General features: G+C 31.0%; 1 protein-coding gene across 1 annotated transcript; it reads left to right on the forward strand.

Moving 5' to 3' along the window:
• Positions 1–12,361: 12,361 nt before the first annotated feature.
• TRIADDRAFT_30624 (uncharacterized protein) lies at positions 12,362–16,115 on the forward strand (the record flags this gene model as incomplete). Its single annotated transcript, XM_002116173.1, has 11 exons — positions 12,362–12,541; positions 12,830–12,955; positions 13,097–13,201; positions 13,363–13,413; positions 13,536–13,592; positions 13,782–13,874; positions 14,399–14,537; positions 14,784–14,911; positions 15,225–15,281; positions 15,583–15,654; positions 15,735–16,115. Coding segments are annotated over 11 exons (1,389 nt in total), but the record flags the coding sequence as incomplete, so codon positions are not given.
• Positions 16,116–18,657: the final 2,542 nt, after the last annotated feature.

An 18,657-nucleotide genomic window follows, 5' to 3' on the forward strand; every position in this document is an offset into this window, starting at 1 on the left:
AGTTGTTAAATTACTTATGATTATTTGCCGCATAAAAAACTTGAATAGTAGTCGGTGAATTCTGTCGAATGATAATTACCTCCCTTATCTTCTCCAACTTAGGTATAACAACAGCTTTGACTAATTATTTAATATTATTTCCAATATTTTTAAGTGAAATCCTCTTTCTTTTAATCAACAGTGAATCCACTTCTTTCGTTCTTGGTAGAGAATAAAATCTCTCCTTCTAACCAGAATAAATAATAATTTAGTTGCCCAAAGATGTAGTTATTCTTTACTTTGATTCTATTTCCTTTTATGTTGTTAGTAAGTAACTTCTTTCTTCTCTTTTGCTGATATCAAACTTCATGTAGCGAGATACGGTAGTCCATTACAAATTGACTTTATCTATTTGCTTGGGATTGAGCATTAAGCGTTAATGTAATCTAAAACGGTATCCATTACCATGTTAACAAAGATCGATCATTGCATCAATGATTGGAGTTAAATGTTTAAAATTGGTGCACGATAATGATTCATTAATACTGAAGAAAGATATCAGAGTCAAAATTGTCCTAAGGCTTAGTTACGATGGCGATTATTATTTTATAATGCCACTTGCATCGATCCAAATACTGTTGTAAACTACAGATTGAAAGAGCAGCAAAAAATAACTCGAGTTTATTGTAAAGATACAGTATCAAGCCTTCAATATATTTTACAATTTAATATATAGGCCAGTATGCAGTACAGTAGTCGTAGTTCAAACAAATAGTAAGTTAGAATATGGAAAGATAGGGCAGAGAATGGGTGGGGAAGAATTTATTATACAGTGGTATAAAAATTAAATTACTTAAATAAAGACTCATCAAAAGACGATCATTCAAGAAATTAAAGATGTAGAGGAATAATAAAGATAGCACCGCTGCGATGACGAAAAAGATCTATTTATTATATATTATTAATAATGATCAAAGTTGACAAAGATTGATTTTCTTTTCATATTTAAATGAGGCTAAAGAAAGAATAAAATCTTCTTTAGTAAAATCTAACCAGACCGAAGTCAAGAAGGGGGTTTATTCTTTTTTGACGTAGTACATATTTGTTATTGTAATAGGGTAGGCAAAGATAGAACAAAAAGAAAAAATAAATTTAATGACATTCCAAAAAACAGGGAACGATCATATCTTTAAATTGATTTTTCTATCAATAAATATTACACGTAGAATTACAGTAATATCCATTTCCGTCATATTTAATCTTAATGTAATGGACTATCGTTACTAAAGCGATGATTACTGACTAAGCCGTAGCCAATGGTTTAACATAGAATAGTCTACGGCCCCGCCGACTAACTTATCATAAAAGATACCGCAGTGATAGGAGATCGGACGAAGATGATAGTACAGTATATCAAATACGGTAGATAGCCATTTCCTGGCATAACAAGACAACTAGGACTTATTTAACCTGTGCTGGTAGTATTTCATTGACAATTTCTTCTATTGTGGATATTATTTCCTTGGTCGACTAAGACAATAATGAAAATGCTAATTTCTAGATTATGTAGTGAAGAGTGTAGCCATAGCCGGTGATGTCTTACGTCTATGCATTCTTTCTATTCAGTCGTTATATTATTAAATATCAAAGCTTCCAGACAGAAAACATGCCAAAGGAATTTATCTATTGTATTATTTTTTAAAAGACCAAAGCGATCAATACTATGCCATATATTAACCCTAATCCTTATTAACGTGCAAGATATCCTGTCAAAATTGAACATTTTAAATCGCATATCTTTATTTTATAAAGACCACTTCACAGTAATTATTTATAATAACTGCCGATATTATGCCTCTAGCCATGCTATTGACATGATCATAAATTTTTATCTTTGCTTTAGGATCAAAATACTGTAGTAGAAGATCATTTACTATCTACAAGTTATAATACACGGGCATCATAATATTTGTGTATTGATTGCATTAGATAGCATTTGAGAACTTGCAAATCTTTCGTAGCTTTGTGCACCATCATGTACTACTCTGATATAGGTCAGCTAACTTAAGGGCAAGTCTAGAGTTCACAGATATCTTGGCCATGACGCCGTTCGCCGGTCTAATGTCTGTCCAGTATTTACTGTCATATAGAGAATACAGTAATTGTCTACCCACCGCTATCCTTACCGATCAGCATAGTAAATTTCATACAGTTCTATCGGTTGTCGATACTGTAGTAAGTAATAGAAGGAAGAATTTTTGAAATAAGGTAGACGCAAAAGCTCTATATGCAGAATATCTTCCGTGTGCCATATGCTGAATAAAATCGGTTATCAAGTAAAGTGATATTCGCTAACTTAGCACTATCATTCGACCTTCGCATAGCGAATTATTGAAACGTTATTTATTATTAATATAGTAGTAGATTACAGAAAGGAAAGTGCCAAAAACAGATAAAATGCAAGCGCAGAATAATATACCATATAATTTTCCTGCATCGTCTGTCTAAGAAGTATCATTATCATATTGATGGTCGCTAACTTGGCATTAGAATTTTATTATAATCAGTCCAGCGAACTATTTCAAATTTATTAATTGTTAATATTACAGTAGATTACTGAATGAAGAGTATTTGAAGCTGATGGATTCCAAGAGCTGAACAATATATAATTTACAATACTCCATATTTCTCATATCGTCTGTCTAATAAAATTCGCCATTATGCAAATAGATTTTTATTAATTTAGCATTGTCGTTTGTCTGTCATCATAGTGAATTGTTGTAATTTTACTAATTGTCAGTATTGAAGTCGATTGTGAAATAGAGAGCATCTACGTAAAAAAAGGTAAAAGGCAAGAACTCAACAATGCATGATATACAGTATATTCTTCGAATCATCTGTCTTAGACTGCTTGTTGCCAAGTTAGCATTATCATTGCTTGACAGCATATTACATTATAGTATTTGTAACCTTATTAATCGGCGACATTGAAGCAGATTAAAAAATAAGTGAGTAAGAATAGTAAGAAAAAAGATACCAAAAATACGCCATATACACTTTATATTGCCGCTTTGTCCGTCTAAGATTCGTCTAAGATTCGTTATAAGAAGAATTGATGATTATTAACTAAGTACTGTTATTGCTAACCGAATAGTAAGCTATTGTAATTTTATTAGTTGTCGATATTAAAGTACATTAGAAAATGATTATCTGAAACTAGAAAATGCAATAGCTGAATAAAAAGAAGATATATGTATAACGCATATTATGATACATACACGAAATTGTAAACTCAGCAGTAGGTAATAAGATTTAGCTTACTTAGTTTATAATAAAAGAAGATGAATATCCGCGTTATAAAAAATAACACGGCATATCAAAGAAACATGAACTAAAAATCTACAAATATATATATTGTTATATATAAACATACCATGGTTTGTTCCTTTCAGTCTAACAGTGTGTATGAGAATTTAGCTCAATTAGAAATCAATAACAAAAGTAAGCGTTATCTCGCGTGAAAAAGCATAATGTAAAGAAGTAAAACTAAATAATATGTGCTTGTATAGTAATACTAAAGCAAATATAAGAAAAGAAAATTATGTATAAACATGGCAGACTAAAGAATCTTCTGTATATAACAAAAACAAGAACTAATAGATGTATAAAATACATACAAAGTATAGACTGATATATACTCCCTTAAATATAATAATTAGAATTTAGATTAGCTGATTTAGTAATCTTCACAACCATTTTGTCTGCAGTTAAATGATATACCGTAGAATATACAATCTAAGATTCCTAGTTCAGTTAGTAAAAATAAATATAAGGAACCTGCATATATGCATATCAGTAATATGTCAGATCATCGATTCGTAAATTATCTGATCGACTTTAAATAGACCGGATATATTACTTATATATAACATATACTGTGTTATTTTAGTCCTTAGACTGATAATGCATACTGTATTTTGCATATACATTTACTGTTGCATATAGGCGTATAGATACTGTGCAAACAAAAGCAATACTAATAATCACTAGTATAGCATTATACATCCTAGGATATTTTGCCTATAAGTATACAGTTTATAATAGTGCTATAACTTTTATCACCACGATAGCAGACTATATAGGCGTTATGTAAAGAGAATTCAAATCTCAATTTCTATTCACTGATGAAGACAATACGTGTATGGATAGAAAACTTTACAAAAATAATCTTTCTTTTATTTAGATTAAAAAAGTATTTTACTCAATATTGTACAAATGATGAAATTAATTAACATCCATAAGAGATATGATATAATACAAAAAATATAAATTGCCAGAAGCGATACTATACTAATTATCCGCTTTAACTAAGAGCAGGATATACTGATCATTCGTCGAGTATTACTTGCCTTGAAATTGAGACTATATCCATAATAGGAATTTTTAAGTAAATAAAATAGGATATTATAAATGATAAGGAGGGGTAAATAATGAAGAGGGAAATAAAAGTAATAATGTAGCTTGTGTAGGTGTGAGCAAGTGAAGGCAAGAAAAGGATTCTTAACAACAACTAATTATAGCTGTAGAATTAAATGATTACCTCTATATCACTATAGTAATAGTGATAAATAGGTAGCCAAAAATCTATTACTCTATAGCCGGCAGCAAACCATTATCGCTTTATAGAGATATCCACCTATTTATACGTGTACGCAGATTAACATGTACCCTAGACATCCTTATATAGAAATATACAGTATAATAAGCAAAGTAACTAATTCCGATGATACAATAAATAGGCAATTTTATCTACAAATATAGATAGATACGGTCATTTAGATTCATAAAGATTAACGATTAGCTACTAGTGCTTAATATTTACACTACAAATCAGTCTGTAAAGTAAACGAAAACTGAATAATGATAGTGCTACACTTTACTTTACTGAGCAGATTTAAGTTACTAAATAACTATCCTGGAATATAATTTCCTCTCGGTGTGGCAACAAAGCTATCTATAATTAATTTATTCTATTCGTTTTAAAGTTTACAATACTAACAAGCAGTTTTACGCCATCGAACCGATTTTTGTAACTTTACAAAAGTAAAAATAAAATATAATTAGATATTCTCTTGGCACTGACTGGTTTAGTAAATACTTGAATTCTACTATAAACTGGTTAAATTCATTTTTCAATATGAATAATTAATTACCGTAACGATGAAGTAGAATATGTTGCATAGCACTATTAAGCTAAGTATTGTAAGACGGCATAATATTTTTTTGTTTTTTTATTATCTGTTTTAGTCCGAATTATCCCGTAGCAGACGTGATTTCTTATTTATTATTAAAATACAGACAATACGCAAAATTTTGAAAGATCATGAACATACTCTTTCTGAAATGCGTCCTCATAATGCTGCGTTAATAAATTTATTGTTAAATTCATGATATATTTTACCTATGCTTGTACAGGAAATTGATTCTCTTTATAGACGCAATTTGGTCAATCAATTAAATTATTGAAATTTATAAGAATATATGCGTCGCCAAAACTCTGTATATGCGTATAATCTATTTTCGTTGCTAATCATGTCAATTTAATAATAGGTTACTTCGTTCACCTACGAAATAAAAAAAGTGGAATATTTAATAAATTTTAAATTATTGTTCATGAGAAATAAACTGAAAATTATCTGCCACCAACCGTTCTCTAGAATCGAAAAATCAATTTGGCCACTTCAGTTACGAAATATTTTAAATCATTAAAATTTTAACCGAATATCTTTCGCAGCAGACTATCCTATATTATTTATTACCCATCGTCACTTACTTCATAAAAAAATCAATACTCAATAGACATAATATCAAGATATTTTTGCTTATTTAAGAATTTTACCACGGACAACCGTATCATACTGCCGAATAGAAGTCTTTGTTGCGATTGCTTTTATTCGATCAAACAATATCAAATTAAATCAATTATATTACAGTATATGAGTTGTAGATATTTCTCTTGTAATAAAGGTCAGACATTGTTCAATAACCTCTGTCATAAGAGATTATCATTTGAGTTATTTTGGAAACGATATGATTATCCATCATGGAGACATGAAAGCTGCCAAAGACTTCATCTTTTTTTATAATCTTTAGCTAGAAAAATTAAAGAGTTAGGCATGAATTACAAAAAATCATTGCCATATCTAAAAAACTTCTAAGAGCGTTTTAACTAAATAAAGCTAGTTTTCGCTTCTTATATTGCCCAACTAAAAAGCTATTGATTATTTGATCATTATTGTATGCATCACTGCTGTGAATTATCAGACATAGACATTCTAGTTAATAAGATTATTAATGTAACTCGCATCATATTGACATAATAAACACAAATAATAATTTAATCTTTATAATAATGCAATTCATAGGTTATGTGGAATCGTAGACAACATACTTAATAGTTTCCGTCCTGAAGTTTTTGTTATTTAACAAAAGTAGTTAATTTTTTGTGTTTGGAGCAAAAAGAATATGCAGTACGAAACTAGAAACTCAAGAGTAGTAGAACTTAAATTAGGATGTTGCCAGGTTTTAGCTAAAGGAAATTAAGACGTGCTTTTTTGCAATGAAATAAATTTAATATTTAAAGAAATCAATTGATTCTGAGTAAACTTATTTTTAAACAATAATTCAAAACTATATGTTTAGTTCCCTTTATTTATTATCTCATACTACACTCAAACTTTTAAAGTTATATTGGTAGTAACAACAGAATTTTTAATATAATTTCCAATTTTTAGTCTTTTTCGCGGTTTGTAAAGTAGTAGTAACGGATTTATATCGAAATTTAAATCATAGAATAACTAAGATTGATCAAAACTACAGATTAAGTAATTAGTTAATAACTTCTTGCATACATATAACACTCGTAATTGCCTTATATTCTCTAGGATTAGTAGTTTACAGTGTCGTACAAAAATATAACTTTGAAATCGCTTCCATTTCATTAAGAATCATATCATTATATTCATAAGAGTCACTTAAATACCAAAAATAGATCTAAATTCCGAACAATAATGCCAAAATAAAATCTTTATATGCATAAACCATGGTTGTATTTGATCGAATCTAATGCAAAAAATAAATTCTACCGATGCGTATTTTCTATTACTACGGTCGAAATATTTACATATTGTACTTCAATGCATTGCCTGTACATCATATCAATAATCATAGCTTCTAATTTTAATCTTTATTCATTCTAATTCTCAATCACCTTTAAAAATATCTGGAAGGCCTTTATAAATATCGGTCCTCGGCATTAGCTACAATTCCTACCCATCATTTCTGAACATGTGAAATAAAAGTATCTCACAATTATTCTATGCAATCTAGTCCAACTCTCACAAAATAGTTGTCTCAGGCAGACTTTTATTGCATAGTTAAGAATCGTAGAGTAATAGTTAACAAGAACGAGAATCTAATCTAAAGTATCCTGAGCTTCAAAAAAAGTGAAGTCTAGCCTCCAAGCTTATCTATGTAGTTCTTAAATACATTTCGTTTAATCTATTTTCGGTAATAAATTTTTTTACGATGAGACTTGATTCATTAAACAGAAAACTTTTCCTCAAATAGATCATCAATATGTTTTACATTACGAACCAATCCGCTAGGAAAATCATTACTCTTCGATCAATGTCCGTATTTCATAATTATAGGATATCAAGTCTCATAAACCAATATAGCATAGCTAGCTGGCTGCCTAATATTACTAATCAACAATTTCTAATATAATGTGGTAATTAGCAATCATCTAATATCAGGATCACGATAATATCTATTCTTAGGGACCTAATTATATCAAGTATAGCTATCAAAACACTATCAAATATGGGGTGCATCACAACAACATGGTATAGGGCCTATATTATAATAGTATAGGCAGCGTAACAAATTACAGGATTATCAAGACTAATTATTAATGGCATATCAGATTATCTTGACGAATGAGCTATTTTTGGTCTAAGTTATGCATGACATCGAATAGCAATTTTATTACTTTTAAATCTGCTCGTAATCCTTACATTAATATGATTCATTGTAAAGTTAAGTTCTGCAATAATATTAAATCATCGCCTTATATTATCGGGTCTATCGCACAAGAAAAAGCAATATGAATGGGTATAAAATTAATATTTTAAATAGATATCGTCATTATTTTAACTATTTCCCTTTCATGTAGACAGTTTGAAAGAAATATGGACTGGAAACGTAAGAGCAACGGCATCTTAAATGCTAACAACCTATTATAATTGCTTAAAATTTATACCTGATTTTACTCTTACAAAGAGTAATATTAGCTTGTAATAAGTAAAGTCGTATAAATCGCAATTTTTAATATTCTAGCTGAGTATATTTGAAATGGACGATTATAATCTGAATACCGAATAATTACCGAAGATGCCCTATCAAAGATTCTTAATCGGTATAAAATATCTAAATTTAATCATATGAGGATGAACTGAACTAAGGTAGCATAGATAATTGACAAGTATATTCCTTCATGAATCTTAACATACTGTTCTTACTTTTAGTAACAAATGACATAGAACATATCTAGAACCCGCGAAATAATGACAAATAAGAACAGCAAGTCGTCTCTAGTAAGTATAGACTAGCCTTTACGGTAATATATGGTATATAAAATATCCAATTAGCAATCGCAACGTATACTCTTCGTTCTTAACGACGAAATTAAGGAGCTTACAAATTAGCTTGATAGATCAGATGTATACGTATATAACAATTATTTTGCATGTATATTATATCGATTTATAAGCGATAGATTGTAGTAACTGTTAATCTATAATGGTAAAAAAATTTTAACGGAATTTAAGCTGGGCTTAGATTTTTCGTGTAATCATTTAACTAATCATAGTCCGTAGTATTATGACCGAAAAACTAAAAAATGATAATCGTAGCCAATATCTTATACTATAAACAGGAAACCATTGCCGGCACCTTAAGTTAGCAATATTCTCCAGTTAAATTTAAATATTATCAAAGTAACATGCGATAATGTAATTGCTATTAGATTACAAACTCCAATATCTGATCGTTAAGAATTATTTATTACGCGAATCAATGAAGAATCAAATTAAATAATTCCTATTTCAAGGGAATGATATTAACGGGACTTCATAGTTAATGGTTATGGCGTATTTTCTTTGATAATAATGAACATAAATTCTACTAAACTATCATTCAGCACTGTAGTCGTATCATTATGATGTCTCTATTGGGTTCCCTATGACTTCCAGAGGACAATTTTCAGACACTCCATTTCTTTCGCTCTAGCTATCGATAATACAGTTCCGTATTAAAGGTCGCCTTATTGCAGAATAATTTCTAGATTGTACCTTGTACAGTTGCATAAACTATTTGTTTCCAATTTTTCTATTTATCTATATTATCAAGTGCAATATTTACGTCATATAAAGATCGATTTCTACTTAAATATCATTGATTCTAGATTATCCGCTCTTCTAATATGTAGTAGAAAGTTAAAATTATTGATGTTATGATTCTAGTCATGTGGAAAAGAAAATAAATCGTTTAGTGAGTTTTAGTCAGAAAAGTCAACAGTGGGTATAAATTAACCGTACTGTAATCATTGGCAGCATTATTTTCTTACGCAAAATCCATTCCAAAGTTCAAGATGATAAAAATAAATTAATAAATATTACGAATTATGATAATATCACATTTATGGAATGTGAATGGAAATTGCAATTCAACTTTAGCCTTACTAAATATTGATTTAATTTTACTTATTCTCACTTCAATCGCAAATCAAATAAATCGATTTAGCTAAAAGATTTACCCCTGCTTTTAAGTCTGAAGGTATGGATAACTCAATATCTCTAAATTGATGATTATCTTAGTCTTTCAATATAGACAGTTAAAAAAAACTCTAATCTTGCAAATATTCTTAGAAAGGTTTCAAATAAATTTTTTAGCAACTGATCGAAGCATTATGGTGCTACATTTTGTACAAAAAGCATACATCATTTTCTACATTAAGTAGCAACTATCGCTACTCTATTTTTTTTATATTTTCTTTTAATGGGTCTTACCTACAGTATTACTGTAGTTTAAATAACTTAATGGATAATGGTTTATTTACAACTGATACTTTTATGCAAAGTATATTCGTTAAAGCTACTGCTACGTCCATAAATGGACGTAAGAAACAGATTATATAGAGTAAATTTATAGTAAACCAAAAATTTATTTGCATCGATACTTTGGAATTGATCATATCGTGTCCTAAATCATTTAATATAGTTGATTAGCTTTGATGAAATGGATATTTGAGAGAGTAAGCTTGCAATCAATGTCAAGCATTCGCTTACAAATAAACATTTGTGTAAAACAGCTATTACCGCCAACATATTTCATGGCTGCAAAATAGTCAGCTATGTTTAATGCTCTACCCTACTACTGTCAGCTATGTTTACATAAATAACTATTGATGAGTGCTACATTTACAATATCATTTTAGCAATGGCTATATTTGAATTCAGATACGTTTAATTCCGCATTGTTGGCTAAATACGGTAGCAATGAAGAAGATAGGTACTGCAAATAGATAATAACGTATGCTGAGCATTAGCGAGCATAGCATCAATTAGACAGAAATCTCATTCGAACGGCAAGCTATGCGAGTTAGGCAAGTTATAACTATTACCCTCATAGCATAAGCAGCTAAAGGAAATTTCTTCTAGACAATTTAGTACAGTAAGATAGTTTTAAAATCAACACGTAACGGAAGAGAGATCGTGAGCTCTATGGCTGTAGCTGAAAACGTGGACCAAGCTATACATATAGTAATTTATCGTTAGTTTATTGACATCAAAATTTACCGATAGTCTGTAAGACTAGAGATGTTTCAATACGCTGTGTACAGGTAAAACAGAATTTGATGCTTCGCTAAACCGAGCAGCAATTTAGATTAAGCTTAGGTGTGCTAGATAAATCTAGCAAGATTCAACAATTTAGTGCTACCTCCTGAACAATAGACTATCGACAACTGGCATATTAAGCTTCTTTAGAGAATTAAATAGAAAGAAAGATTGTTTGTACAGAATTAATCAGAGCAATGTACCTTACTAATTTTAACTGCAACATCAATAGCAATCATCGATTTAATGCAGTTTGCATAATTATTAATTTACCATTTAGCTATTGGTGCTACAAGTTACTTACTTGACTAGGGTTATGGTTTGTTGAAATAGTGAGAGCTATAACGGAGATAATTTTATGGTTTGGAAAAAAGTAAATTTACAGCTACCAACCCAAAACGAATTGCTTTTACATCATCGATATAATAATGTTGAAGTAATCTCAAGTTTTATTGATTTTCCATCTAAAGTTTAATCACCTATATAATTACTTTTAAAGGATAATAAGCCTACCAGCAAACGTCTAAATCCTAAGATGCCGAGAAATACTAGCTCTAGACATAGATCAAAACCAAGCAAAGGTAAAGACCTGTAATGAGGCTATCATCTCACAGTATAAGTCAATTATGTGATAATAAATGATTTTAAGTGTAATATTTATAATCAATTGGAAATGTTTCAAGTACTTTCCGATTTCATGACATCAAAATTGAGCTGTATTAGGGATTGAAAATGCTAGCACCTAAATTTTCAAGATTAATTATTTTGAGCACGTACAACTCCAGTTTAATGATATGCACATCAAGACAGGGAGATTAATTCTAGACCTACATTAAATGATATGCATCGATTCTGCATACTACAAAGATAAATCTTATCAGAGGATACAGAAGTATTTTACTTACCTCCATAGGTGCTAAGTATCTAAAGTTTCAAAACAATTTTTACTCAATTATAGAGCTAAATATGGAACTGAATCGAGATATGTAGCAAATGTTGTGCTATATAATTACTGTAAAAGTAGTTCAGTAACCCATGTACAATGAAAGAAATATCGTCTTCGTATCGCTTGACATTGATAAGTTATCTATAAATTAATATATTCAAGATTAAAAAATATATAATTAAGGTAATCTTCTCTGTCAGTTACTCTAAAATGCTCTCTATCATTAACTGCATACTTTGTTGTGGATACTGTTGCGTAAAAATTTAAAACTAGAGTGACATAACTAATGATTTAGTCAGAATGCATCAATATCATTTAAATCTCCAATAACATCAGTTTATTATTTATTTTAAATTCTTCTGATAAAATTTACTTACTATTTAAGTGTTAAATAGGCTTAATGAATTGATATAACGAACCTTAATTCATCTGCGATGCTTGATTGGGATATTATGCAAATAAAAACTTAGGTGAAGCCGTTCAAATTGTATCATCCACTGGCAAGCATACGTTCTCCCTAAATCATCGTGCTTTGATGAAGATTCTATTGACCAAGGAATTAAAAAACGTTCATGTTGTTTTGATATCTGTAGCTGGTGCATTTCGTGGAGGCAAATCTTTTCTTCTAAATTTCATTTTACATTATCTAATTACTAATGTAAGTTGATAAGAGTAAATTTGTGCTAAGCTGGAAGTAATTTAATCATACGATTGTAATTGCTGTTGCAATTGTTACCCAATATCAGTACTAGAAAATTAGATTAACTTGATTTTAACCGCACTAGATCAATTACAGTATTTTTCTGAAATGTTGGTGATGTGATCTCCTATATTAGCTAATCTTTTTCGTAGCAAACGTATAAAATATAAAATACAATATTGTTATAATAACGTACGAGCTTTATTAAATCGTCATCAGCAGTTGTTAACGATATTTATTTTACAGGAAATTGCTACTTCTTGTTCTGATACATCCGACGGATTTGCTTGGTCGGTTGGTTCCAATCGTCATACTACCGGCATTTGGCTTTGGAATAAACCAATTATGTATAAATTATCCAATGGGCAACAGGTTAGTTAGCTATACCATTAATCTTCATCTAAAATTAAAAACTCGTTATTGTGATAAAAATAAAATACAGTATTCTAATCATAAATTTATTTTAATTCTCTATTAACATTGACTAATTTTCATACTTTAATTGCCTTACAGATAGCAATATTGCTAATGGATACTCAAGGTGTCTTTGATTCTAAAAGTATAATCAAAGAATGTGCTACTATTTTTGCTTTAAGCACTTTATTAAGTTCCGTACAGGTAGGAAAATTGTATGACATTAATAAACAGCTTACGAATATCGTTAATGAAATGAGCACAAATAAAAATCTATTTTAATCTTTCCTGGATATAACGCAAGTATTCATTCAAGTGCCTCTATCATATTGTTTTTCTTGCATTTGTTACGAAATTGTGTTTAGATCTATAACTTACCTGGCAATATTCAAGATGACGATTTACAATTTTTGCAGGTCGGTCATAAGGAAGTATATTTGTTGCTTTCCTCTATACAGTAAAATAGATATCTTTATGATATTGTGAAATGAAAGTATTGGATAACATTAATTAAGTGAACCAGAATGTATTGCTACAGGTGTTTACGGAATATGGACGATTAGCGTTAAAAGAAACCAATCAAACACCTTTTCAAGTATGCCACTTATGAATAGGTTTCATTTCTATACGTACACGTATATCATGATCGGTCTTTAAGAGATTTTTAAACGATATCATGGCAATATTAACTGTAATCGTGATCATTATTTGAAGTAGTTTGATAATGTAATTTTGCTGCCTACATATATCGCGAAACATTATTAGCGAAATTTATTATTATTAGACCTTGCATATCTTGGTGAGAGATTGGTCATATCCATATGAATACGCTTATGGCAAGGATGGAGGCCAGAAATTGCTCGAAGACTGCATGAAGGTATAGTTACGATTTCAACGATGATTTGAACGTCACTACTTTTTTGCTACTTATTTAGGAAACATTTATGATTGAGATCATTGCCACAATTACTTATTTATGTATCAGCAAGGGGACACGTTGAATTCTTTTCTGACATCAAACTAGATTGCTATCAGCTACCGTATTTTTGCAAGCAGGTTTCTAAATTTAAAAAATAACTGATGATCTGCTCTTACACTGCAATAATCCACTTATAATTACTATGAGTATATAAGTATTGCACATTGAGTTATCAGTTGTAGAAAGAAAATTTTATAAACTTAACGTATCTGAGATCTGCTTAGTTTAGCTACACAGACAAAGGAAGCTTTCAATATGAAAAAAGTTATTTCATAGTTTAAAGTTGGATGATAATAAACCTGTAAGACATACTACGAGTTATGATAGATACGTCTATGCTAAGAATTATGTAGAGGCACTTGATTAGATGAAATAAGTTGTAAACGATGATAAAGGTAAAGATGGTTTTTAATTATCGGTAGGTGAATAGAAATTTAGCTGAGGAAAAAAAGCAATTAAGAATTCATCTTCAGTCTTGCTACGAGAAAATTACATGCTTTCTATTGCCTCATCCTGGTTTTAAGGTCGCCACTGATCCCAAATTTAGAGGAGAGTTATCAGGTTTACAGATACAGTAGATTTAATTCTTCTTATAAATAAATAAACTAGTCCAGATATCTGAGAATATTTTATCTATGCATTAATGTCTAGATAATGTTCGTAACTACATTATAAAATGTGCAAAATAGATAAAATTTTCACTGGTTTTCGCTTCTACTTAAATATTTATGCTATGATTGATTTTTATGACATGTCAAACGTTCTAATTAAATGAGAAAAGTTATACATTATTGTTTACTATTGCAGATATCGAGCCAGAGTTTGTTAATTATGTGCAAGAGCTACTTAAATATTTGATCGATGAAGAGAATTTAACGCCTAAGAAAGTTAACGGCCGCCTCATTACATGTAGAGATCTTTTTCATTACTTTAAGGTCAGTAATACTAAGTTAAGTATTGATAATATGGTTTACATCTATTTAGGAGTTACTATATGTCGACTGATTGAATAAATAAATGAATTCATTTAATACGACATCCACCATACACAATAAACATCATCATCTTAAAAAAAAAATTGAATTATAATGCTTTACTTACTATTGAATTAAGTCAGTTATGATTGATAATAATGAATTGAATAAATTAGAAAATATAACAATATCATAGTTTCGATGATGGATACTCGTATAACACCTAGGATATGCCTGTTTGTCTTTCTAATAATGGTATAATTGTTTGGTTTAGGTATTTATGGACATCTATGCTGACGATCAGATACCATCACCGAAAACGATTTTTCTGGTTGGTATCTTCAATTGCGATGCTACTTATTAACGAATCTCATAAGAGAATATTAGTTACTTCTATGAACGTTGCTCAATGAGTCAATTTATACATAATATTAATTGAATTAAATATACTACCATTACTACACAACGATACCTATTACAATGCTGCTAATTTTAAAGTTGTTTCAATAATTTAATCTATTCGCATTAGAATTAATAGCAACATGGATTCTCTATATTGTATAAAACCATTCCATTTGTTTGTATAGGCTTATTTGGGAAGTGACTGTTAAAATGTTTTTCTTTGACTCTAGGCTACCGCTGAAGCTAATCATATTTCTGCAGTGATGACTGCCAGAGATTATTACAATAAGGAAATAGAAAAGGTAAAGGATATTTTAGACGCGATTAATATTAGCATGACGCTATCGAGTAATCCATAATTTAAATTGATAATATCATCAAGATTTGTGGGCCGACGAGATCTTACGTTTCTCCGGATGCTTTATTGAAAGAGCATCGGCGTATAGTTGAAAGTGCAATTCAATGTTATAAAAAAATACCCAAGATTGGAGAACAGGAGCTTGGTCACTCTTATCTTAACAACTTGAAAGATCAGTTGCAAAAAGAACTGAAAATGATCATGAAAAGGAATGAAGTCAAAGGAAGGAGGCTGTTGACTTCCTTTCAACCCATGACTATCTTATTCATTATTATTTTTGTAATCATAGCCGTCCAAGCTACCGGAATTATTCGGCTGTTACTTCATCATATCTTTTCCTCGGAAAGCCTGTTGATCATTATCTTTGTTCTCGTACTTGTGTTTGTTTTAAAATCCTCAGGTTAAATAAATTTTTATCTACTGTTGGCGTGATGTATCTTCTTTATTACAGCCAGGTATTGTAGGCAGACTATTTCCTAGAAAGGGCAAACAATTCGCTTGATTAAAATACCCTTACCTATCTTACTGTGGCCATCGGTAGCTAGTGGTTGCAGTAAGCAGGAAGTAGACCAGAAAAAGATTGGTACTTCACCTTCGTCTCAACCTGGCTCTCCATCAAAAATTTGTAATTCTTCCCTTCCCGGCTTTAACCTAGCTCTATCCCCAGGAAAACAAATTCGTACTTCTCCCCGGCTTAATCTAGCTCTCCCAATAAAAAAAATTGTACTTCTCTCCCCTGGCTTAACTAAGCCATGGACTACTAGAAAAACACCGGCATTTTTTCTAGTAGTCCATGGCCCAGCTCTCCACCCCGAAGAAATGAACTTATGCTCATCCGCCATAACCTTGCTCTGCCTCCCTGCAGTAAGATAGTGTAACACGATCACCGCAACGTCAATCACGAGATGCTTCAATAGCAATACACAACGTAATAACACTATGACACCAGTGTAACATCAACACATACTGTACTGTAGGACGATAGCACGACGCGGCAAAACGATCGACCAATCGGCTTGGTGTACAAATACACTCGTAGTCCATCGATCGTGCTACTGCAATCGTGTTTCGTGCGTGACACAGACTTTGTAACACGGTTGCATTAGCACGATCGATGGACTACTAAACAAGGTCTTTTCTGGTAGTCCATCGCACCAAAATGTCTACAATCTAGATACTATCAACGCTATGTTACAGATGGATTGTACATTGTGCAGTATGAATTCTAATTATTATACATATCGATAGTGTTATACATTAATTAATTCTATTTCTGACTGCGCCGTTATGCTTTAATGCTATAAATGTTGCCATGAATCCTTCCAGTGCGTCGTAATCAAATTGATTACATACGCAGCTGTCACAACTATCCTTGCGCAGCAAGAAACAACACAGTACTTAACTAGAGAAAATTTCATTTTAATCCGTAAGACTACTTGCCTAGCCTACGGTACAGTAACTGAAATCTTTGCGAAGTACGCACACTACCCACAATACAAATATGCAATATAACTCTCGTCACTTTTTATTGATGAACTATTCCACTTATATGCTCTATTAGTCATAGTAAACATGTTGACTGCGCCATTAGTATTTTGACAATAATATATCACGATTCATATACGATCATTTGAAGTAATTAACAATTTCATACAGAATTTTATCTCGACTACGAGCTCTGTCAAATTTTCATATTTCAAATACCTACTGGAAACATTGACTATTCCGTTATAATATCATAAGGATTTACTTTATCACTCATAACAATAATTCCTAAAGTAGAGCTTATCATCTATATAAGTTATTTTCATGACTGCCACAGCAGCAAAGTATATTGAAGCGTTCAGACAGTGCAAATACAGGAAGTATCACGAGTGAGATATTCAACTGGTACTGTGCAGTGCGCAGTATATACTGTATGTTAGCGGCCATGTATGAGAAACTATATGTATATGCATCCACCTTATTATTTCAAATTATATAATGATGGATGAGATTAATATCCGAAACTTTTCAAGATGAGCCTGAAAACGCTTTACCATTAATTACATTTTTTGGGTATTAGTTAATAATGCTTTTGCAGTCACGAGAGAGGTATTTCATTTTTTACAGTACGGTGCATCAATCAGGTAATGATTTTGCTGCCTTCCTTTAGTGAAAAGGATGCGAAACTGTTACGTTTAGAAATCCATTTTACTTCAAGTTTTCATTTTAGTTTGAACTGAAACTGCAATTTTCATGTGCATAGAGCGGCCGAGTATGAGAGCAGAGTGAGTCGAGTCAATCGAGTGCATAGAGGTGCCAAGTTCTTCTTCCTCTATGGTTGAATGAGACTTGTTGTGCCTGTTTACAGTACTGTATTACAGACAGTTTACAGTACACTACTGTACTGTGGGTACAGTATGTGCCATAGAGTTAGAAGAAAACAATTTAGTTAGTCTCTCTGGAATGGGCTTCAGGGTGTAGCGTCTGCAGCGCATCAAGTACTGTACAGTACAGTGTACAGTACAGTACAATACTGTACGGTGTGTTTTTTTTTTAAGTGTTTTCTATGCCGTTTCCGTATTAACTATAGAACAAGAATAAAGATCTTTTTCTGTATGATTATTCTATTTATTTATTTAAATCATTTATTATATACAACAGGGGAAATAACTCGCGAACTTTTTCCTCTTTTAACGAGGCAGTCCAGTAGTTGTTAACGTACTGTGCAGTAGTGGAGACAAAATCTCTATAATGCAAGTAACAAGCATAACACTTTGATTGTGATGTACGGTCGTGTGTAACAACTTTGTATTCATTGTGCAACGTGTCACTTAATTTGTTCACTCTATCGTACCGCTTGCAGCAAAACCATGTACACTATTGTACAGTACTGTACTGTACTGTATAATGTACAGTAGACGTGGGCACAGTCAGGGACTGCTATGGAGAAATTTCGAATTTT

The sequence above is a fragment of the Trichoplax adhaerens genome, genomic scaffold, assembly GCF_000150275.1.
Source record: "Trichoplax adhaerens TRIADscaffold_14 genomic scaffold, whole genome shotgun sequence".
NCBI classification, from domain to species: Eukaryota; Metazoa; Placozoa; class Uniplacotomia; order Trichoplacea; family Trichoplacidae; genus Trichoplax; species Trichoplax adhaerens.